Source organism: Sinocyclocheilus grahami, unplaced genomic scaffold (assembly GCF_001515645.1).
Source record: "Sinocyclocheilus grahami isolate Dianchi unplaced genomic scaffold, SAMN03320097.WGS_v1.1 scaffold62.1, whole genome shotgun sequence".
Classification (NCBI taxonomy): Eukaryota; Metazoa; Chordata; class Actinopteri; order Cypriniformes; family Cyprinidae; genus Sinocyclocheilus; species Sinocyclocheilus grahami.
The window spans coordinates 14,567-36,670 of record NW_015505241.1 but is presented as its reverse complement, the minus strand read 5'-3'; the positions used below and the strand labels follow the sequence as shown (position 1 = coordinate 36,670).

General features: G+C 37.0%; 2 protein-coding genes across 3 annotated transcripts in view; both read left to right on the top strand.

The window, feature by feature from the left end:
* LOC107584690 (lysine--tRNA ligase-like) overlaps positions 1–11,307 on the top strand; it is a 12,000-nt gene extending 693 nt beyond the window's left edge. Inside the window, exons 1-15 of one of the 2 annotated variants that reach the window (XM_016271392.1) lie at positions 27–85; positions 1,816–1,946; positions 2,101–2,242; positions 3,823–3,988; positions 4,937–5,030; positions 5,119–5,305; positions 6,784–6,909; positions 7,025–7,144; positions 7,228–7,390; positions 8,507–8,680; positions 8,867–8,952; positions 9,389–9,474; positions 9,579–9,705; positions 10,558–10,701; positions 10,869–11,307. In XM_016271392.1, coding sequence (XP_016126878.1) covers positions 1,828–1,946; positions 2,101–2,242; positions 3,823–3,988; positions 4,937–5,030; positions 5,119–5,305; positions 6,784–6,909; positions 7,025–7,144; positions 7,228–7,390; positions 8,507–8,680; positions 8,867–8,952; positions 9,389–9,474; positions 9,579–9,705; positions 10,558–10,701; positions 10,869–10,943 — 1,809 coding nt within the window. In that variant the 5' untranslated portion in view covers positions 27–85; positions 1,816–1,827 and the 3' untranslated portion in view covers positions 10,944–11,307. Of the gene's footprint in view, positions 1–24; positions 86–1,815; positions 1,947–2,100; positions 2,243–3,822; positions 3,989–4,936; positions 5,031–5,118; positions 5,306–6,783; positions 6,910–7,024; positions 7,145–7,227; positions 7,391–8,506; positions 8,681–8,866; positions 8,953–9,388; positions 9,475–9,578; positions 9,706–10,557; positions 10,702–10,868 lie in introns of those variants that run through there. The other variant, XM_016271393.1, reaches the window with a different exon arrangement.
* Positions 11,308–11,973: 666 nt separating this feature from the next.
* LOC107584745 (glycine cleavage system H protein, mitochondrial-like) lies at positions 11,974–17,888 on the top strand. The gene is made up of 5 exons (XM_016271462.1): positions 11,974–12,482; positions 16,617–16,696; positions 17,054–17,117; positions 17,197–17,328; positions 17,422–17,888. Exons 1-5 carry the CDS (start codon positions 12,329–12,331, stop codon positions 17,517–17,519), a joined length of 528 nt encoding a protein of 175 aa, XP_016126948.1. The 5' UTR covers positions 11,974–12,328; the 3' UTR covers positions 17,520–17,888.
* Positions 17,889–22,104: the final 4,216 nt, after the last annotated feature.

Below are 22,104 nucleotides of genomic sequence, written 5' to 3'. Positions count from 1 at the left end.
GTGTGTGTGTGTGTGTGTGGCGGAGGAGGAGCGCGGAGAACATGGCAGACGGAGCTGTTGTGGATGGAGAGAAACTCAGCAAAAAGTACCCACATTTATAGCATTACAGCGCTTAAACTGATTCTGTACGAAATAACACTCAAGATAAGTTTGCCTATGTGTATTATGTGGCTTATCGCGTCCGTCGTGATAAATGAGATTGGTCAGGAAAAATACATGCAGGGCAACGTGGTGAACAAGACTGACCGATTCATCGTGTGTAGCGTTCTCTTGCCAGCGTCCTTGAGAAGAATCAGTCTTTTGTATGTATGCAAATATGCAAAAGATCCAGGCGGTTGCACTGAAGTTGTCCAAATGATAACTTCATTGCCCATAATCGTGTTCGTTTAACGAGTCATTTCCGTGACCCTGTTCGTTTAGAAGAACCGTTCACAAATCAGATTGAGCGAGTATTGTACGTCGTGACTGCGTAGGCTTATCTTATTGTGGCTTTTCTGCCATTAGGCTGTTAAAGTAACTTATTTTCCCGGTGTTTTCTCGGTTCACTCTAAATGCTTTCACTTCTCATTACAAATCTGACGCAAGGTGAATGCAGAATACCTTGCGAGCGTAACAGTAACTAACTCTTTCAATTTCTGCAGTATCTTTATAGGCCTGTCGCCAGTGTTGGGGAAAGTTACTTTTAAAAGTAACGCATTACAATAATGCGTTACTCCCCCCCCCCCCAAAAAAAACAGTAACGACGTTACTTTTTATGGAAAGTAATGCGTTACGTTACTTTTGCGTTACTTTGTACATCTGGACAGGGCTTGCTTGTTGGGTTTTAAAATAAAAAAGTTATATTTTTGGCAAATATAAAAGCCTTTTCACACCAAAAGTGAAATGAATGAGCCTCAGGCTGAAGGGAAAGTACATTAACATCCGTACAGTAGAATGCAGAAGAAGACATTTCAACACTTCAGCAATAAAAAAACACACAGATGTTTGTCTAGAGTAATTTTTGATTATTAGCACGGTTGATCTGGATCATCGAAGCTCAGAAGCAAAGACATCGGTTAATAGAATGGGATTAAATACATAAAGCATATTTGTGTTGTTTGACATTTAATTATTGCAGGTTTGCGTCATATTCTGAGTTGCATTATTTTTATTCATTTGGAGGAATATGGAATCTTTTTTGTGAGTGAGATGAATTAATGCATATTCATATTTATTTTAGAACTACAGTAACATCTGATTTCTCTCAACATGGGGACACCAGAGCTGTCATCAATAAATTGGGGGGAAAACAGTAACTTGCGTTACTTATTTGAAAAAGTAACTCAGATATTCTCTTGTAAATGAAAAAGTAATGCGTTACTTTACTAGTTACTTGAAAAAAGTAATCTGATTACGTAACTCGCGTTACTTGTAATGCGTTACACCCAACACTGTCTGTCACACAAGCAAATAACGGTATGCTTATGCTGTTCCGAATTCGGCGAGAGTACTGCTTTTATTTGTGAACCGATTATAAAGTGATTCATAGAATCGATCCGACTCAAAAGAACGAATCATTCAGAGTCAGCTGTGTTTGTCAGGGAACTGTTAGCACCTGTCAGGACGCAAATGTGTTATTATTCTAGAATGAGAAGCATAATTTATGCATCCGTCCCTGTTCATTTGAAGAAAAACGACAACGATACCAAAATATTTTTATGATAGTGAATACTAATTCCAGAGTACCATAGTATCACCATTCAGTACCATCCGTAAAGCACGTTTGGCTAAGGGTGCAATGAATCTGACCCTGATTTTTCTTGATTCATCGAATAGGACGTTCACATCATGTTGACTCTGGTCAGAATATGCAGGCTGCAAGCGTTCAGGCCGCAGACGTTTGCTCGTCCCAGCTCACAAAACCTGCCTTTGCTTATTGAAGGAAGTCGCTGGAGAAGTGGCAAAAGGTTGGTGGTGTTTCCATTTAATGCAAAAAGCGACCAACCTTTTGTCACTAAAAAAAATTGTGCTTGCTAAAGGCTTCCACAGCTAGATGCGCAGCACCAATGCCTGTAGTGTTTCTAAGCACGGCGACTGATTTTCTTTCTTATATGTCCTCAGTGAGCTGAAAAGGCGCATGAAAGCTGAGAAGAAAGCAGCTGAGAAGGATGCCAAGGTCAAAGAACATCAGGAACAGAAGGAGACCAATGACAAGTCTCAGCAAAATGCATATGGGGCCGATGAGGAAACCTTGGACCCAAATGTACGTTGAGTATTGATTAGAGAAGTCACATTTCTGGCACATAAATTCAGAATTAATTGTAACTAGGGTTGGGTATCGTTTGAATTTGATCAATTCCGATTCTTATCAATTCCCAGTTTCAATTCCAGTGTGGTAAAAAAAGTCAAACATTTAGATATCAAACATATATATATTCTGTGTGTGTTTTTTTTTGCAAAACATTTAATTGCTGCTGAATACCATGAACAAAATTCAGCAGGCTGCATAAAAACTGTACTCTATTATGAGCTGTTTGTGTGCAAAATAGAGCTGCACGATTCTGGATAAATTGAAACTTTTTTTTTTTTTTAATTGAGGTTGTAGTTCTCTCGCAGTTCTGAAGAATAAATATTAAGACAACTAAACAAAATCTCGTGGAATTTATAAATGATTCAATGACTCACTCTAGATTTACTTGTTTCATTAGTGGATGAATCAGTGTTTTTGAATGAATCTCTTGAATTAATGATTCAAATAAATTTTTAGCAGCCCCCTATTCGCCAACTAAAACAAAAAGATGCGCGCACAGTAGGGATGCACGATATTGGACTTTTGCCGATATCCGATATGCCGATATTTTTCAACTCATTTTGGCCGATGCTGATATATTTTCTTTTGTTTGGAAACGACACCAAATCTCTCCTGTGCAGAAATTATAAAAAAATATTTTTAATTTTGGTTAGTTTTTAACAAAAACTTATTTATTAGAATTAAATAAACAATGAAGTTATTTTATAATGACAGTGCTTTGAAAATAATTATAAATCAACTATATATCAATCGCATTTATTTTATTTTTTTCAGAAAGATGCAGTGGTATCCTCAAAATATTATTTTAAGATTTAACATTTGTAGATGGTCTAAGGCAAAAGAGTTGTAAAAATTCAGAAAATCTTAAAAACAAAAAAAACATTACACATTAATGAATAAATCTGCATATATAAAATTATTTAATTTACAAGTGTCACGTTTGTGGCTTTTTTTTTTTATTCATGTGTAAGCTATAGCTTCTGACCTCTAAATCAAAACACACTCATGATTTTAAGAGATTGATACGGCTTTATTTATTCAGAAACACAAGTTTTTTAGTGATGTGTATTTTACTTTCATTTTGTTACAAGTAGGCCAACAGCGCCCTCCTATGTAAATAAAATGGCTTATCAGACGGGCATTAGGACCCAGGGGAGGCTGCCGCTGCTGTTAATCCTCTTATCGGCAAGACATATCGGCATATTTTTTCATATCGGGACGATGCAGATATTTGCATTTTAAGCCATTATCAGCTGATTCCGATATTGGTCCGATAATATCGTGCATCTCTAGCACACAGGAATTGAAATTATATTTTTACAAGTATCCGATATTTGCATTTTAAGCCATTATCAGCTGATTCCGATATTGGTCTGATAATATCGTGCATCTCTAGCACACAGGAATTGAAATTATATTTTTACAAGTATCCGATTCCTGACCTTAAGTATCCAATTCTGGAATTAGAATTGATTTTCGATTCCCAACCCTAATTGTAACAGTTTCTTCTTCCCTCTCTGTTTTCAATGCAGCAATACTTCAAGATTCGTTCACAAGCCATTCAAGCCTTGAAGGGAACAGCTGAAGACCCATACCCTCACAAATTCAATGTGGATTTGTCGCTGACAGAGTTCATTGACCGATATAACAACCTTCAGCCAGGAGACCACTTGACCGATGTCGTCCTCAATTTATCGGGTGAATGTTTTCTGCTTGTATTTTAAGTAATGATGCACTGAACTGAACTAAGCAAAATACAAAACTGAAATTAAAGCCGAAAACCGAAAAAAGTTTCATGTTAAATTTGGGAAACTGAACTTGGCATGCATTTTTAATCAACTTTTTGATTTATAATTAACACCTTTGTTAATGAATAATGAACGTTTAAACAGTGGCTATATTAAAAACTTGTTTTCATGACAGATTTATGTAAATTTGCATTAAATAATAAAGAAATTGCTAACAGGTTAAATAAAAATGTAATTAATATGCAATATAGTGCATATATTTATCAAAATGCTGCTCTCTAGAGGAGATTTCTAGCTAAGTATTGTTTATGATGTAAATGTAAGGTTGCGTGACATTTGACATGTTTTATTGATGTCTTTCCATGGTTAAAACACTGAGCGATTACATGAGACGTGATAGTAAAGCGGAAGTTAGTGAAGAGGAAGTGATGATTGGTTTACGTGTACTGCGTGTTTTGCTGCTTGAATTGTGGCTGCGGCGATCTGTCATGACACATTAAAGAGCGTCAAAATGACATTTATTCATTTTGTGATAAAATCAACAAAGCTGAGACTTCGTAAAGTAAAAAGTAACCAAGCAAAAAGCTTGTTGCGCTTAATATTGAAAGCCACATGCGCTGCAAATAGCGTTTAGTAGAGTTTTGCTCATGCATCAACAGAAAACAGCATAGACCAACATCTTGGGATTTAAGAATTGATACTGGTTCTTCAAAATGAAGATCAAAAACGATGAATCAATATCTTCAACCTGTTTCTGTCAATGATTTTATGATTTTTATCCACTTAAAAATGTGATAAATGAACAAAGAGAGATATTTTTTGCAGTTTGACCTGGAACATACTTTTAAAGACAGATCATTTTCTTATTTTGTACCTTTGCGTTTTGCTTGATTGAAAGGTCGTATCCACGCCAAGAGGGCTTCAGGTGTCAAGCTGCTGTTCTATGACCTGCGAGGAGAGGGAGTCAAGCTGCAGGTCATGGCCAACTCCAGGTCTGATCTGCACTTTGCCCCATCACATTTCACTCATGTCTTTAATTTATCGCAGGAACATAACCAGTTGTTGGTCTGCTATTCTTAGGAACTACAAATCAGAAGAAGATTTTGTGCACATCAACAACAAATTAAGGCGTGGGGACATCATTGGGGTCCGGGGGAACCCTGGCAAGACAAAGAAGGGCGAGCTGAGCATCATCCCGATCGAGATGACCCTGTTGTCTCCATGCCTTCATATGCTTCCCCACCTTCACTTTGGCCTGAAAGACAAGGTAAAGTTTAGTTGTTGAAACACCTTGGAAATAACAACATTTTTAATTTTGCTCCTCATCAGCATCCTCTTTGACTCTTATTTACACTTTAGTGTCAGTACAGAAGCACAGCACAAACACAGCAGTTGCTGCCAGTCCCTTGTGAAAAAGCAGTACACGTTAGCATACTTTAAAAAGTTACTTGTTATGGAAAAAATATACTTTACAAGAATATACTTAAGTGCAGATTGAATGTAATGTTTTTGAGCTCATAATTGCATTCTAGTTGCAATTAATTGAAAATGTTTTATAGTTTAAATGTATATTATTTTCGATTGACTGAAATTTAGAGTGCTCCTTTTGATCAGCTTAAGTAGGATTTAAGAACGTCTTTATATGTCATTTCTAGTGCTGTCAAATGATTAATCGCATCCAAAATAAAAGTTTTCGTTTACATAATGTGTGTACATTTATGTATATATATATATATATTTTGTATGTATATATATTATGTATATATATTTAAGAAAATATTTTGTGTATATATTAAATATATCTATATATATAATATAAGATATAATTATATAAATGTATATACATGTAATTTTTGTTTTCAAAATATATACTGTATGTGTGTGTTTAAGTGGGAGAACTTGCACAATTGGTGGCTGACTAAATACTTTTTTTCCCCACTGTATATATAATAAATAAACGCAGCACACACATGTAAAGGAAAACCTTTATTTTGGATGCGATTAATCGCGATTAATCGTTTGACGGCACTAGTAATTTCACATTTACTTTGAAATATGGTTGAAGGGTTCTGCTGAATGCACAGACAAGCATTTATGGGAAACTAAAATATATTTTAATGTAATTTCTATTGACATTTGTATGTTTTATATTGAAATTACACATTTGTATTGAAGTTGCCATTTAGCACATTAATATATGACCCTAAGTAAGTGAACACAGAAAGTGCGTGTTAGTTTGTAGTATGTTACATGTGCTTTAGAATGTTGGTCAACACATCAAAATAAGTACTATTTTAAAGCACAAGAATAAGCATGATTTAAAATGTACTTTAAAACTTTTAATTTTAAATTATTCCAATGTGAACTTTTTAGAAACGTACTAAGTTAATGAAAGTGGCCTTTTATTTAATTAAGATTGTATTATCTGCAAGTACAGTTTTTTTGAAAATATAAATGTAAGATTTGAAGTACACTACAAGTGCACATTAAGTACACTTTTCATGATATTTACAAAAGGAATCAATATATAATATTTAGTATTTTTATGAATAGTGCTTATTGCTCTACGCAACATTGACTTACACTCAGAGATTTAGCATTTACAGATTGTAACAGTTGTCAGTAGATGCTTCAGTGCCCATTAACGAATTTATCTGATGTGTTATGCAATGTAGTCAAGTTATTCTTCATTCATAATGTTGCATGTACTGATCTACATGATCAACTTTGTCATTGTTCCTTCAGGAAACCAGATTCCGACAGCGATATCTGGACCTGATTCTTAATGACTTTGTGAGACAGAAGTTTGTTACCCGTGCCAAGATTATCACCTATCTCCGCAGCTTTCTGGACCAGCTTGGGTTTCTTGAGGTAAGGATGTTGGTTTCTGCAAAGAAAAGCAGTGCACATTTAGGTTGCCTGCTGCTGAGAGGTTCTTCAGCTCCTTCAAGTTTTAATGGTTGTCATTTGTGAATGTGTTTAACAGATCGAAACACCAATGATGAACCTGATACCTGGTGGTGCTGTAGCAAAACCATTCATTACCCACCACAATGAGCTCAATATGAAACTCTACATGAGAATTGCTCCTGAGCTTTACCATAAGGTAAATGTGTCACTGCAGTAGTAGTTCAGTAGTGAAATTATTTAGTTATCTTGCATAATATCTAACCTATATCAACGTTTCAGATGTTGGTAGTCGGAGGAATCGACCGTGTGTATGAGATCGGGCGTCAGTTCCGTAATGAAGGCATCGATCTCACACACAACCCAGAGTTCACCACATGCGAGTTCTACATGGCTTACGCCGACTATCACGACCTGATGGAAATCACAGAGAAGCTGCTCGCAGGTTTGTTAATAAGCAATGCTATTACACAGCACCTGAAAATAGTCCCCAGCACGCTCCCTGTGCAAGCAGGTGGTCACGTTGGTTATGATGACAGAAGTTAGCCTATTTTCAGTTACGCAACTTGACTTTGCTAAAATGTAAAAAAAACATTTTAGAGAAGTAAAAATAAAAAGCTAAAAGCTGTTGCACTGTACACATACTATACAATTCAGATATATATATATATATATATATATATAATTATTTATTTATTTTTTGCATTTTTCTTTCATATGTGCTCATATGGGCTCCTTATATCATTTGGTTCTTTGGTGTCCTTTTGGAGTTATTCTGGAGTCCTTTTTTGGAAAGACATCTACATTTATCTTGAGAAAAGCTTGCAGAAAATACAGATTTTTGAGAATCACCCTTCAATCTTTTGGTTTACTTTGCTGAATATAGCAAATGATGACAAAATAACCATTTGAAACTAGATAAATGGTCTATGTTTAATTTCATGAAGTGTGCGATTAATTGCGATTAATCACAGAAAAAGGGTGTGATTGATTAAAAATTTTAATCTATTGACAGCCCTAATTTATAGATAATATAAATTATATGAATATAAATACGCACACAGCAGCAAAGTTCCTTGATTATTACGCCGGAATGAGAGTATAGTTCCTAGCCATATCGGCCTAGAAAATCACAACTTTTCATTTTCCGTCAGTTTTAGTACACGATGTAACTACAGAAGTGTCAAGTTTTAAATAGGAAAAATATAGAAACTCTTTGGTCATTTTTGAGCGAGATGCTAACGGTCTAATCCGATTCAATGATCTATGCTAAGCTACAGCTAAAAGTGCTCCCGCCAGACCCGGAGATCGGCTGAATGGATTCGAAAACAGTCAAACTCAACTGTTTAACTCTAGGGGAGTTGGAAAATGAGCCTATTTTCAAAAATAGTGGAGTGTTCCTTTTAAGGGATTGAACGACATGAGGGATCTAATGACAAAATATTCCTTTTTTAATAAAGCAACATGGCAAAGTGACAGTAATTTGCACCACCATGATTTTGTAATTTGTAAAATGATGTGTCTGAGAACACCAAGTGAAGTTTCTTCGTTGCTTTTACAGGAATGGTGAAGCACATTACCGGAGATTATAAGGTGACGTATCATCCTGATGGTCCAGAGGGACAAGCCTATGAAATAGACTTCACTCCTCCCTTCAAACGGATCAGCATGACTCAAGACCTGGAGAAGGAATTGGGGGTGAAGTTTCCAGCTCCTGACACCTACGACAGTGATGGTAAAGGTTACAGTCCATAAACCAAGCATAGAGAACATCTGTTGAACCACTTGGTTTTTACGAAGTATAAGTAGTACCACGTAAAAATTATTTGACACATCCTAACATAGGTGCTGGGGCTTTACTCTATTGTTATAATGATTAAAGCTCATTATTTATTAGTTTATTTATCTTTGTTGTTTACAGAAACGCGCAAGTTCTTAGATGACCTTTGTGTTCAGAAAGAAGTTGAATGCCCTCCTCCCAGGACAACTGCCCGTCTTCTGGACAAGGTATGAAGACACCATAATAAAAAAAGTGCACACTTATTATTAGTACAGAAATCTGCATTAAGCATAGAAAGATGGTCTTTGTGTGTGTGTGTGTGTGTGTTGTTTTTTTGTTTTTTTTTAAATCTTTAAAAAATTAACAAATGCACTTCGGAACATTCCTTTGAAAATTCTTCTCATTAAATGACTTCTTTCTTGAGATTTTCATGAATCCTGCCCCAGAAGCCTTACTTTGGCCTTTTTAAATGGCAGATCCGTGTTTGGCCACACAAAGCACACTAACAGACTAGTTAAATTATATGCAATACTTGTTTTTGACTCTCAAAAATGTGCACTCGAGACACTTTTTTTTCTAAACAAATTATTTATACTTTTCATATTCTTTGTGTTAGTCATCGTACACGCATTTTAACTCATTTTGGCACATTATTGTTGACAGTTAGTGGGAGACTTCCTGGAGGTGAAGTGCATCAATCCAACTTTCATCTGTGATCATCCACAGATCATGAGTCCTCTAGCAAAATGGTATGTGCCTAACTTCCATTTATGACTTTTCCCTGTAGTGTTTGGTTAAATCACAAATGATCTAAAACATTCAACTGATGTATGTACTGATGTCTCCACCCCAGGCACAGATCACAGAAAGGTCTAACTGAGCGATTTGAACTGTTTGTGATGAAGAAGGAGATCTGCAACGCCTACACAGAGTTGAACGATCCCATCAGACAACGAGAACTGTTTGAGCAGCAGGCTAAGGTGAAGATAAACTATTGAATACATCATTTTCTGTGTAATCTTGCACAAATGTTGATTCTTAGTTTTCAAATTTTGTCCAAAGAAACAAACTTTTGCTGCTGGCCCTATGAAGCAAAAAATTCTAGAGGATGGAATAAATCGATGAAAAGTGAGAGTAAAGACTTCTACATTGTTACAAAAAATATATATATATTTTAAATAAATCCGGTTCTTTTGAACTTTCTATTCATCAAAGAATCCGGAAAAGAAAAATGCATCAGTTTCCACAAAAATATTAAGCAGAAAAAAAATGGTTTTAAACATTGATTATAAGAAATCATGTGGATGTCACATGAAAGATCATGTGACAATGCAGACCAGAATAATGATGCAGAAAATTCAGCTTTGCATCACAGGAATAATTTATATTATTAAAAAGTATAATGGTAATTGAATTTCGCCATATTACTGTTTTTACTGTATTTTGGGTCAAATAAATTAATAAGCATAAGAGACTTCGTTTAATACAATTTTTAAAGTCTTTGGTTTGTAATCTCATCTGAGATGGCTGCTCTGTTAAAATGGCAATAAAGAGCGTGTCTTACCATACTTGGCTTTTTATTTACTAAGAAAGTATCCTCTAGTTCAGGGCTGTCCAAACGCGGTCCTGGAGGGCCGGTGTCCTGCAGAGTTTAGCTCCAACCCTAATTAAACACACCTGAACCAGCTAATCAAGCTCTTTACTAGGCATAGAAACTTCCAGTCAGGTGTGTTGAGGCAAGTTGGAGCTAAACTCTGCAGGACACCGACCCTCCAGGACCGAGTTTGGACAGCCCTGCTGTAGTTGAATGAGTGTTCTATCTGTGTCCTCAGGCCAAGGCAGAGGGTGACGATGAGGCGATGTTTATTGACGAGACCTTCTGCACTGCCTTAGAGTACGGCCTTCCACCCACGGCAGGATGGGGCATGGGCATCGACCGCCTCACCATGTTCCTCACAGACTCCAACAACATCAAGGTACGGCCCACCATGGCCCCTTTTTCGGATTCTGAAACATTTGTGAACCACTTCTTGTATATTAATAAAACAATGGACATTTTGTCCCTGTAAATAAACTGACCAAATCTCATTCTGTAAATACTTTGATATTAAAACGGCTTCTGACTTGATGTGCTTTACTTTAGGAGGTGCTTCTCTTCCCGGCCATGAAGCCTGAAGACAATAAACCAGCTCCACCTGCAGAGGGCACATCAGTGTAACGCTGGGACTGACTTCATATGAGTGAAACACCACACCTGCGGATTTCGTCCATCTCTGGATTTCTTGATTCAGTCTGAACTGTCCAAGGTTATAGCCTAAATGTTTAAGACCTATGCACCGTCCATACTGAAGGGAAAGATTTCAGCAGATCTTTTAACGTACAGCTCACAGTTTTATGGGGAATAGGAACCCTGCTGTCCTTTCTCTGTTACCCATTGTCAATTTTCTGCATTTTTGTGGCCTGGGGTGATTAGACCTATGTTTCTCAGCCATGTTTGGATGTTTTATGATCTTCTGTCCAACTGTGTTTTTTAACAGGCTTAATGGCTGTTCAGCTGAATCGCATTAAATAATGACTTGGACAAGCCAACTGGTTTGTGGGGTTTGTTTCCATATTGCATCTTATCCTCTCAGTTTTCTCTCCTTTTGGTTCAAATAAGAGACATTCCCTCTCAAAAAATGAAAGCACTCTTGTAAATGACAAAGTAAATTAATGGTAGTTTTCATTATAATGTGCAAGGTAAATTTCTTACCACAAGTGACCCTAAAAGCTATGTAATTGTGTTAGATAGGAAAATGTATATATTTTAAACAACACTAGTCAACATTTGAACTGGATCTAAACCTTGCATCAAAGTTGTCCTCAAATCAAAATGCGTTCTTGTCTTCGGACAACTTTGATTCACTTTTTTTTTTTATCCACTTCAAATGTTGACTACTGTATTATTTTATAGAGAGAATGTACAAGGTTTGATAGATGTTAAACATTTACACAAAACATTAGACTGAAATATTAAATGTCAAATATTACTGCAACAAGGTTAATGTGATTAATTACACCTGTTGGGACACTGATATGGCACCTGTGTGAACTTACAAAATCACTAGTTAATTACAAGTAATTGGTCAAATGTTTAGGTTCGTGTAATTGCAGGAACAATCTAGGCTTAAACTGTATTCAGAGTGGCGGCCTTAATCCGATTTTTGTGCTTAAGTACCCGATTGGATTCGGATCGTATTTAGCAAGTGTGAATGGAAAAAACACTTGAAATATGACTCGAGCTACATGCATATGTGGTTTGAAACGTTGTTTGTCATTTTAATTATAATAATTATTATTATTAGCCTATGTATGTTTTAAAGTCCGTATGTGAAGAAACTTTTGTATTTCCATAGCGCTCAAAACCAAGGGATTTCCACTCATTGTGCTACACTTTTGCTTTCATCATGCGTGGACTTTGTATAACAGCTCGTATAGTCTGTGCCAGTGGTCATTTCGTTATCGATATCTTTATTCTCAGTCACACTTATCAGCGAGGTCTGTGGTTCAGCGGTAAAGTGCATCAGGCTGTTATTTCATGACTGAAGTCTAGACTCGGTGAAGATGGCGATGTGTGCGGTGCTCCGATGCGTTTCGGCAAACTTCTCGGCAGCGTTGCCCCTGCTCACGAGACCTGCACATATCTGGACGTGCCAAAATTCGCGAAGACCAAACATGTTAAGGACGCTTTACACGACGAGCTCGCGGCTCTCGGGAGGTAAAAACTTTAACGTTACAGACCTCCACGGTTCATCTCGCATTTAGCTTCGCCGCAAGAACTGCTGCCATAACTGTTTGCACTTTGGTCTTTTTAAAAAGCTTTACTCTTCTAAATGCTTGTAAAGGTTTGCTTATCAGCTGAATTTGTTACTTTGGTTCGTTTCTTACGTCGTGAAGGTCCGCAGGCGTTTTATACATTCCAGTGATTTATTTGCAGAAAGTTACTTGGCGGATTCGAATTTCTCGAATTCGAATCTTCCGTTTAAATTGCCTCTATTTTTGGAACCATTTAAATAGGCGACCTTTTGTGTTAAAAGTGCACAATGTTCTGTAACTGGTCAGTGTGATTTTTGCTGACGCTTTCATCGGATCAAACTAGTTTTCTCGGTTCAGTATTATCATGTGGCTCGAATTAGTTTGAGATCTTAAATTGAAGCTTATTATAGTTAAGACTGCTGCATCTTGTGCCCATGAAGTTTGACCAGGGGCCCCTGACTCTACACGTGATCTCACTTAAATCTGTCATTCGCGAAATCTATGAAATTAGACTGATGCATCTTCTTCATTATGTTTTCTCCGATGTCTCAAGATCAGAAATAACTACTGGAGTGTCTTGCATAAAGCCCAGCCATGCTTCAGCATTCAGCCCTGCTCACAATCTGGTTTAAACCTGTATTGTTTCTGCATGGGCTGATGCTAGAATCCCAGTCAGTTGAGGCTTTGCCCCTCTGGGAGTCCTCAGATGATGGTGCTCATTGGTTTGCCAGACTGTTCTAAGAATTATGGCATTAATATGACATTTATATCAAATTAAGAACAGTCACTGATTTTCTTTTTGAATCCGGTCTTGAGAAATGGAGGCGTCCTGACATTTTAATCATACTTGTGTTTAATTTGGATCTTGTTTCCTCATGTTACTCTAATTGTATGGGTTTGTTGTACAGAAACCCACAAATGGTTGTTTGATAAACCTGTTTGAACGCAGGTTGTCATTTTGCAATTATCTGGCACAGAAAGCACACCATTTGGCATTTCTTGACCTGACCTTTTACAGTTGCTTTCGCCCTTAGTCACGGCATCATGTTCAGTACAGTGATTTAAAAGATGAACTAGAAGAATTCAGAAAACATGTAAAGACAGACCTGGAAATTGATGCATCATTAACTTTATAAAGTTTGAATGGTCAAACTATCATCAGCATTAAGTTAATATTTATGCAAAAAGAAAATGTCCTTGAACGGAAACTCGCGTTTAAAGGAATGGTTCTTTGAAACCAAAATTATGTAAATGGTGCCAAAATAGGCCAAATAGTGATTCTCATGTCATTCCAAACTAAAAACACGTTTTGTAGTTTTTTTTTCATAATATGAGAATACTGTTGTTATTCTCAACTAAAATTAAAACTACTATAATTGTATAGGCTAGTTCAGTTGGTAACTAAAGTAAAAATATAAATATTAAATAAACTTGCACTTCAAAATGAAATTACTAAAACAAATAAAAATAAAGCTATATATAATTTTTTTTTTAATAAATAAAAAGTCACAAAACACAAACTGAAATGAAAATATAAAAATAAAAGCTCATTCAAAATAGTATTTAATAGTATACTAAACAGGGCTCGCAAAATTCCTAGCCCGATGTCCCGGGGCTATTGTGTTTTCCATTCGGGCTACCAAAATGTATCACCGCCCTCCCCGACGGGCTATCTTGAACAGTGATATAAAATTCCTTCCTTGATTTGCGTTGTTCACTAGCTTGTAGGGGTAAAATGGATCATAGTTGATCGTTTGCACGTGCTTCTAATGCCGAGTTCACACTGCACGATTTTAGCCTGATTTTTCACTCGCAAATGCCCGAAATCGGAGGCAAATCGGTGCTCGTTCAAGCGAGTGACAGTCACGCAGTGTGAATGATCAAAGACGCGATCTGAGGGAATCGCCGACGCCCGTGAAATATTTGGCATGCTAAATATCTGGAGCTGTCGGCGATTCACAATCACGCTGTGTGCAATGAGTTCTGACTGAAAACCACATCGACGATGACCTACAGCCAATCAGAGACCAAGATACAGGGCAGCGGGAAGTTCGGGAAGGAGTTATATGAAACGTAGTTTGCGGACCAGTGTTGCCAAATCCGCGATTGCCGAACGGTTGTTTTTTATGTGAGCAGGTTGAAGCGACCCCAATAACGTGATATTTAGGCCCTGGAATGTGAATTGTACCAGGAGAACCCCGCCAAAAAATTTTTTATTTTACCCCCCATAAACCCCCCCCAACGCAATTTTTACTGGAAAGCAGCAGGGTATATGTCGAATATAACCTGACCAAACCCGGAAAACAGGTCTCATTGCTTCCGCTTGTCGGAGAACGTGTTAACAGCCGTATTAAATAATAGCGATATCTATGAACTTTTAAGATAATCAGTTAAACTAGCTAGCTTGTTTTTATTGTTGACGTTTTATTCCATTTTTATATCTAAATGTGAAAAGAATTAAAAAAAAAAAAACTTTTAGATATCAGTCACATATGTGATGGACATTGGTTATGATCATCATTGGTATTTACTTTGAAGGCATCTTGAGTAAAACTGCTTCATATTTAAAGGGGTCATATGATGCTTTTTTTAAAGATCATTATTTTGTGTATTTGGTGTAACAGAATGTTGACATGCTTTAATGTTCAAAAAACACATTATTTTTCAAATACTGTACATCGGAAGGCCAAATAAAGTGCTTTTGCTTTCGCCTAGAAACACACAGCGTCTCCCTGACATGCTGCTTCAACACTAACTGCGGTTACTGAAACCACGCCTTCTTTCTTTGCGTGCACATTTGGGCGCATTACGCAGATATTTCCACATAGTGAGGTAGATATGTGGGGGCGTGTTAGAACGAGCCGTTTTCGGGGGGCATGGCAGAGTCATCTTTTATAAAGAATATCTCTTTGGTTTTGAGACTTTAGTCTGCAACTTCAGGGATCTTATCTATGCACAATCAGCTTGTAACACTCCAAAGTGAAAGGAAAACTTGAAATCGCATCATATGACCCCTTTAACTAAGCATATGCCAAACGCTTGAACCGGAAGCGACGAGACCCGGTTAACAGAATACGGAAGTCTGTTGCGCATAACCCCTATTGGGCTATTTTCAGGCTAGTTTTGAGTAGTAATTGGGCGGGTTTTGTTGCGAAAACCTGGCAACCCTGCACCAGACAGAGCTGTCGGCGATTCTTCCTATTGTAAAGTCATGCAGTGTGTAACCTACTGACGTCGTTCCATCGTGAAATGTGAACACAGCAACAACTGAATGCTACCCCAGATAGTCAGTCGTTCAGTGTGAAACCAACAGTGATGTGACGTCTTTGAAAATCGTGCAGTGTGAACTCCGCGTAAGTCTTGCCGATTTAAACATTCAAGTGTTTTAAACCATTCAAACACATTCGGAGCTGCGCGCACTCATTCAAAGCGTGCACAGAGAGCCGCGTTTCAGACAATGCGCATACACAGAATCGATTCCTCTTTCGCATATCCTTGCATCTGAATGAACACACACACAACATTATCTCAAAATAACGGTCTTGGCAAGTATTCTCGTAAACACAGTCAGTTATGTCTTAAGTGAACGTAAACAGTGAAAAAAGAAATCTCAAGTGCATCATTATATTGGATCTATGCATTCGGCCTTAAAGGGGCAGTAGCATATAAATACCAGCTGTTTCATAAGCGCCACCTGCTGTCAGAGAGTGACATCTGCGTCTCATTCACAAAGCTAAAATCAAACCACTCTGTTTTTGCTTCACATTTCGAAATTATACAATCTAAATAACATGTATTTAGCATCTTTGTTTGGATCATGATTAAAATGCAGTGGTTGCCTCTGATCCGCAGAGAAGTTCAGCCGATGTCTTTTTTTTCCTTTTTTTTTTTGGGCTACTTCAATTCATTTTGGGCTACCAAAATCTGAAGAATGTCTACCAGCGATTTAGAAATTTTGCAAGCCCTGCTAAAATAACACTATGTGAGAGAGTAATTGACAGCACACTTTTTGTTGTTTTGGGAGATGTATTACTTTAATGAATGGTTCTGTTTATCTTGATCTTATTATTATTTATATTCTCTTGTGTTTTTCCAGCTCTGAAGTTCACAGACAAACACGAATGGGTGAGAGTGGAAGGGACTGTGGGCACGGTTGGCATCAGCAACTTTGCTCAGGTGTGCTCCTCTTTAGAAAGAAATAAGTGTTTATAGATGGTGTCAGTTCAGTTTCAAATGTTTTATGCTTTTTACTACTTATTCTGTGATGGGGGGAAAAAAATGAATTCTGAGGAAAAAAGTCTGAATTGTGAGATGTAAATTCAGAATTGCCAGAGAAAAAGTCATATTTACGAGTTTCTCGCAATTCTTAAAAAATTGCGTCTTTAGTGTCTTTGGAATAACATGCAAAAAAAGTAAAGGGGGAGGGGTCCATTTCAATTTGATGTTAACTTTAAAAGTTATATTGCTATTGCAATATTTTCTTTTTATGCAGTTTAAGTTTAGTTTAAAATGGTCTCTGTTCTATCACCATAGGAAGCGTTAGGTGATGTGGTATACTGTGGGCTTCCAGAAGTGGGAACAAAGCTTGAACAAATTGGTGAGAAGAATCTGAAATCCCCATCTTGTGCCTTTATCCTGCTGTAGCACAGACAACATGACGTGTATTTCTTTTTCAGAGGAGTTCGGTGCTTTAGAAAGCGTCAAAGCTGCTAGTGAGTTGTATTCTCCACTGACTGGAGAGGTGACCGAAATCAACACAAATCTGGCAGATAACCCGGGACTTGTAAATAAAGCCTGCTATGAAGACGGTGAGTGCAGCTGTTAGTCTCTTATTAAACTGAAATCACACAATACTGTACGTGGATGTGTAATATACAAACATTCCTTTCTCCCTCCTCAAGGATGGTTGATTAAGATGACCATAGAGAAACCTGCAGAACTTGATGAACTCATGGATGAAGCTGCTTATGAAAAATTCATCAAATCCCTTGATTCATAAAGGTGTTCAGACCTTCGTTATTTGTTATTATTGATCATTCAGAGCCTTTAAGGATTCCCAATGGCTACTCTAGAATGCCGGTGGTAGAATTAGTACTAATACAATTCTTTGAAATCTATTTATTTTGATTTTGTAATTTTCTTTTCCGCCAAAATAATCTTTTGTAATGAGCTAGTTTAACAAACTCGTGTATTTTGGAGTCAAAAGCCAAATATTTCGAGGGCTTTTGGAAACAGTTTGAGGTGCTTTACATGGGCTCAAACAAAGAGAGGGCTGGTTCTGCTGATTGTCTTAAATAGTATATTTGTCAATATGATGTGTGTGACATTGACGTAACATGACATGCAATAAATTTGAAAATGTAACATTGTGAGCCAGTTTGCCTGTTCTGTTGCAACATTCTGGTATGTTCAAATTTGACCCTTTCAGATTTTCAAATTGTCTTATGACACCAGTAACGTATTGTTCTTATAACTTAAAAGAACACGCCGCTATTTTTGAAAATAGGCTCATTTTGCAACTCCCCTAGAGTTAAACAGTTGAGTTTTACCGTTTTCGAATCCATTCAGCCGATCTCCGGGTCTGGCGGTTGCACTTTTAGCTGTAGCTTAGCATAGATCATTGAATCTGATTAGACCGTTAGCATCTCGCTCAAAAATGACTAAACAGTTTCGATATTTTTCCTATTTAAAACTTGACTCTTCTGTAGTTACATTGTGTACTAAGACCATGAAAATGAAAATGAAAGGTTGCGATTTTCTAGGCCGATATGGCTTGGAACTACACTCTCATTCTAGCGTAACAATCAAGGGTACAGCAGGCGCAATATTACGCAGCGCCTTAAAATAGTCCCCAGCTAGGTAACTTCCAACGTGACCGGCACTAAGTTTATTGTTGACGGAAACTTTGCTGCCGTACCATGGGTGCAGCAGGCGCAATGATATTACGCAGTGCTTGAAAATAGGCTAACTTCCGCCAACATAACCAACGTGACCACCTGCTTGCACAGGGTGCGTGCCTTCCGTTGGAAGTCACCTAGCTGGGGACTATTTTAAGGCGCTGCGTAATGGAGATCGGCTGAATGGATTCGAAAACGGTAAAAAATCAACTGTTTAACTCTAGGGGAGTTGCAAAATGAGCCTATTTTCAAAAATAGTGGAGTGTTCCTTTAAAGGTGACATATCATGAAAATCGGACTTTTGCAGGTTTTAAGTGCTATAATCGGGTCGCCGGTGCATCTACCAACCAAGGAAACGTGAAAAAGATTGACCCAGTAACTTTGTTTTAGTAAGCCTTTTTCTGCAAGCCTCTGAGAAAACGAGCGCGTCAGATTTATTGATTTATTTACTGTATATTGCTGCTGACACAGATCTAAAATAAACATGTGATTTATTTCCCAGCTGTTTACCTTCACAGACAAAACCGACTGTTTTTGTAACTCGTGTGTGTTTTTAACATAAACTTGTGTGTGAATGATAACTTAAGATTAGTACTCACATGCCTGTGACAGCCGCTTTCTGTCCGTGTGCTTCGGATGTGTGCGCTCAGGTACACGATGTAACTACAGAAGAGTCAAGTTTTAAATAGGAAAAATATAGAAACTCTTTGGTCATTTTTGAGCGAGATGCTAACGGTCTAATCCGATTCAATGATCTATGCTAAGCTGCAGGTAAATGTGCTACCGCCAGACCCGGAGATCGGCTGAATGGATTAGAAAACGGTAAAAAATCAACTGTTTAACTCTAGGGGAGTTGCAAAATGAGCCTATTTTCAAAAATAGTGGAGTGTTCCTTTAAAGGTGACATATCATGAAAATCGGACTTTTGCAGGTTTTAAGTGCTATAATCGGGTCGCCGGTGCATCTACCAACCAAGGAAACGTGAAAAAGATTGACCCAGTAACTTTGTTTTAGTAAGCCTTTTTCTGCAAGCCTCTGAGAAAACGAGCGCGTCAGATTTATTGATTTATTTACTGTATATTGCTGCTGACACAGATCTAAAATAAACATGTGATTTATTTCCCAGCTGTTTACCTTCACAGACAAAACCGACTGTTTTTGTAACTCGTGTGTGTTTTTAACATAAACTTGTGTGTGAATGATAACTTAAGATTAGTACTCACATGCCTGTGACAGCCGCTTTCTGTCCGTGTGCTTCGGATGTGTGCGCTCAGAAAACCGTATATCAGACGTTTAAACTCATATGGTTTAAAACGCATGATTTCAGCATGATAAACATGATAATCAGAACCAAAACAGATGTTTTAACAGGTGCAAGCTGTAATGATGCAGCTCTATTCTGGAAAAGGGGGCGGGGAGCAGCAGCTCATTTGCATTTAAAGACACAGGCCCGAAAAACAGCTCGTTTCTGCTTCCACTCAAAATAGGCATTTTCAAAATGATATAATAAATGATCTGGGGAGGATTTTGAGCTGAAACTTCACAGACACATTCTGGGGACACCAGAGACTTATATTACATATTGTAAAAAGGGGCATAATATGTCTCCTTTAAAGCATATAATAAATGATGAGTTTAACACATGAATGTGAAGCATTGCTTCTGACATACTTTACAGCAAATGCTTCCATCATATATTACCAAAAATATCTACAAAATTTGAGCTCGGTAAGATTCTTTGTTTTTGAAGTTAGACTTAAATGCTCACCAAGGCTGCGCTTATTTTAATGACAAATACATTAAAACGGCAATATTGTGAAATATTATTGCAATATAAAATCTTTATTATTTTGATATTTTAAAATGGAATTTATTCCTGTGATGCAAAGCTGAGTTTTCAGTATCATTACTCCAGACTTCAGTGTCACATGATCCTTCGGAAATCATTCTAATATGCAAATTTGCTGTTTAGGAATTATTTATTATTATTATGATATTTTTCTGGATTCTTTGATGAATAGACAGTTCAAAAGAACAGCATTCGTTTAAAATAGAAATCATTTGAAAGTAATATTTGTATTGTAATTTTATGTCTTTGCTAAATAAAAGTATTAATTTCTTAAAAAAAATAAATACATACACCTGACCCCATTTTGAACAGTAGTGTACATGATCAAGAAATGCACCATTGTTTGTTTCAGATATTTTGCAAGCAAATTGCGCACATATGTGAGGCATTTATTTCTTTTTGTACTGTACTGTTTGTTTTAAGAGCTAGTTCTCTCTCTCTTGATGCTGAGATTGGTGTAGAGAAAAGAAGGGCACACATGCAGAAGGGAACCAAGAGCACCTCCCAGCCCAGCACACCTTGACCTTTGCCCTGAGATTAAAAGACTGGCGAGTTTCTGTGTTTCAGAGATCAATGATTAATGAAGGGTGAGCATAGTATCTTTTTCTGCCTGAAAAAAAAACAAGCCTGTGTAAAAGAATTCACAGCAGATACCTTTCTTTGCATTTGTTAGGAAACGGTAACTCCTTGGCCAAAAGGACATTTATTTAGATGTTTATAATGTTAACTTATTTTGGTAACTATATACAGATTATAGCTGTACTTGTTTTATACACTAAAAAATGCTGGGTTAAATACAACCCAGTGCTGGGTAAAATAGGGACAAACCCAGCAATTGGGCTGTTTTGACCCAGCGGTTGGGTTACTACCCAGAAGGTTGGGTTAAACATTTAAATCAAACCGCTGGGTTTGTATTACCATACAAGTTTACAAATATTACATACGAATGACCACACATGCCTTTAACGATTTCACATATGAATATGTGTTTTTGGTTAAAACTCATGTAGAAAGCACTCTACATACAGAATAAATCTGTCAAAATAAGAAAGAGCCTATGCACCTCTAACAGGTTTTTCATTTAGAGAATTGTTGTTCTTTAGGATGCAAAGCAATGCTTACTCCAGATATACCACGTTTTATATGTAGGGACGCCTTACAACCCCCCCGAAATAGGGACAAACCCAGCAATTGGGTTGTTTTGACCCAGCGGTTGGGTTACTACTCAGAAGGTAGGTTTAAACATTTAACTCAACCGCTGGGTCAAAACAGGTTTGTCCCTATTTTACCCAGCACTGGGTTGTATTTAACCCAGCATTTTTTAGAGTGTACAGTTTTCTAGTTACACTCAGTTCTAAAGTAGGCCTATTTAGAACAGATTTGACTCAAATTCCATGTATATGCATTTTTATTTTTCTACAGTGATAGAAGTTTTCCTTGTGTTCAAAACGAATGTTACTAAATGGAAAGCATTTTACTTAATACAATGTAAAAGCATTAAGGTGGTTTATAATTTATTTAGTATGATGGAGTGTGATCGTTTAATTCATTCAGCAACTCATTCATTCTTGGATTTTAATTTCGATTATATTAATTTAATTTATGTTCGATTATGTTCATTTATATGTGTGTTAATGAACATATTCGATTGTTTTCTTTTATTTGCATGCACGTATCTACGTATGCATTTTTTTTTTACCGCGTTAAATTAGCAACATTCTCCTTTACATTCACTTTATTAACTATTAATTGAATAATAATAATTATTAGTAGTAGTAGTAAACTATTAGTTGTCGAACTTTTAATCTACGTCCATCCACGTGCTGATTTGTCACAAC